This window comes from Cystoisospora suis (assembly GCF_002600585.1).
Source record: "Cystoisospora suis strain Wien I chromosome Unknown contig_1943, whole genome shotgun sequence".
Lineage (NCBI taxonomy): Eukaryota > Apicomplexa > Conoidasida > Eucoccidiorida > Sarcocystidae > Cystoisospora > Cystoisospora suis.
The window spans coordinates 2,411-2,750 of NW_027154743.1; the positions used below are offsets into that span (position 1 = coordinate 2,411).

At 50.0% G+C, this 340-nt stretch overlaps 1 protein-coding gene across 1 annotated transcript in view; it reads right to left on the minus strand.

Annotated features, from left to right (window-relative positions):
- CSUI_004234 (retrotransposon ty3-gypsy subclass) overlaps window positions 1–311 on the minus strand; it is a gene marked incomplete at its 3' end in the record, with an annotated part of 1,394 nt that extends 1,083 nt beyond the window's left edge. Inside the window, exon 1 of the mRNA XM_068064427.1 lies at window positions 7–311. Coding sequence (XP_067923597.1) covers window positions 7–290 — 284 coding nt within the window. The remainder of the gene's footprint in view (window positions 1–6) is intronic.
- Between the last annotated feature and the right edge of the window lie 29 nt (window positions 312–340).

The window sequence follows — 340 nt, forward strand, 5'->3', positions numbered from 1 at the left end:
CCGTACCTTGTCCGGAACGCTGACTTCCACTGGTCGGCTTCCGCTATCTCAACCTGGTAATAGCCCTTCTGCAGGTCGAGCTTCGTAAACCATGTAGCCTTCCCTAGCCGGTTGATCAGGTCGTGAATTTTCGGGATCGGGTAATCGTCCTTGATCGTAATTCGGTTCAGCGGCCTGTAGTCGATAACCAGCCTCAGGGACCCGTCTTTCTTTCCAACGAAAAACACCGGCGCCGCCACCGGTGATTGTGACGGTACAATAAACCCTTTGTCCACTAGTTCTTTAAGCATCTCCTTTAATTTTTTTAAGTTCTCGTCCGTTAAGGGGTAAGTTCCTTTTC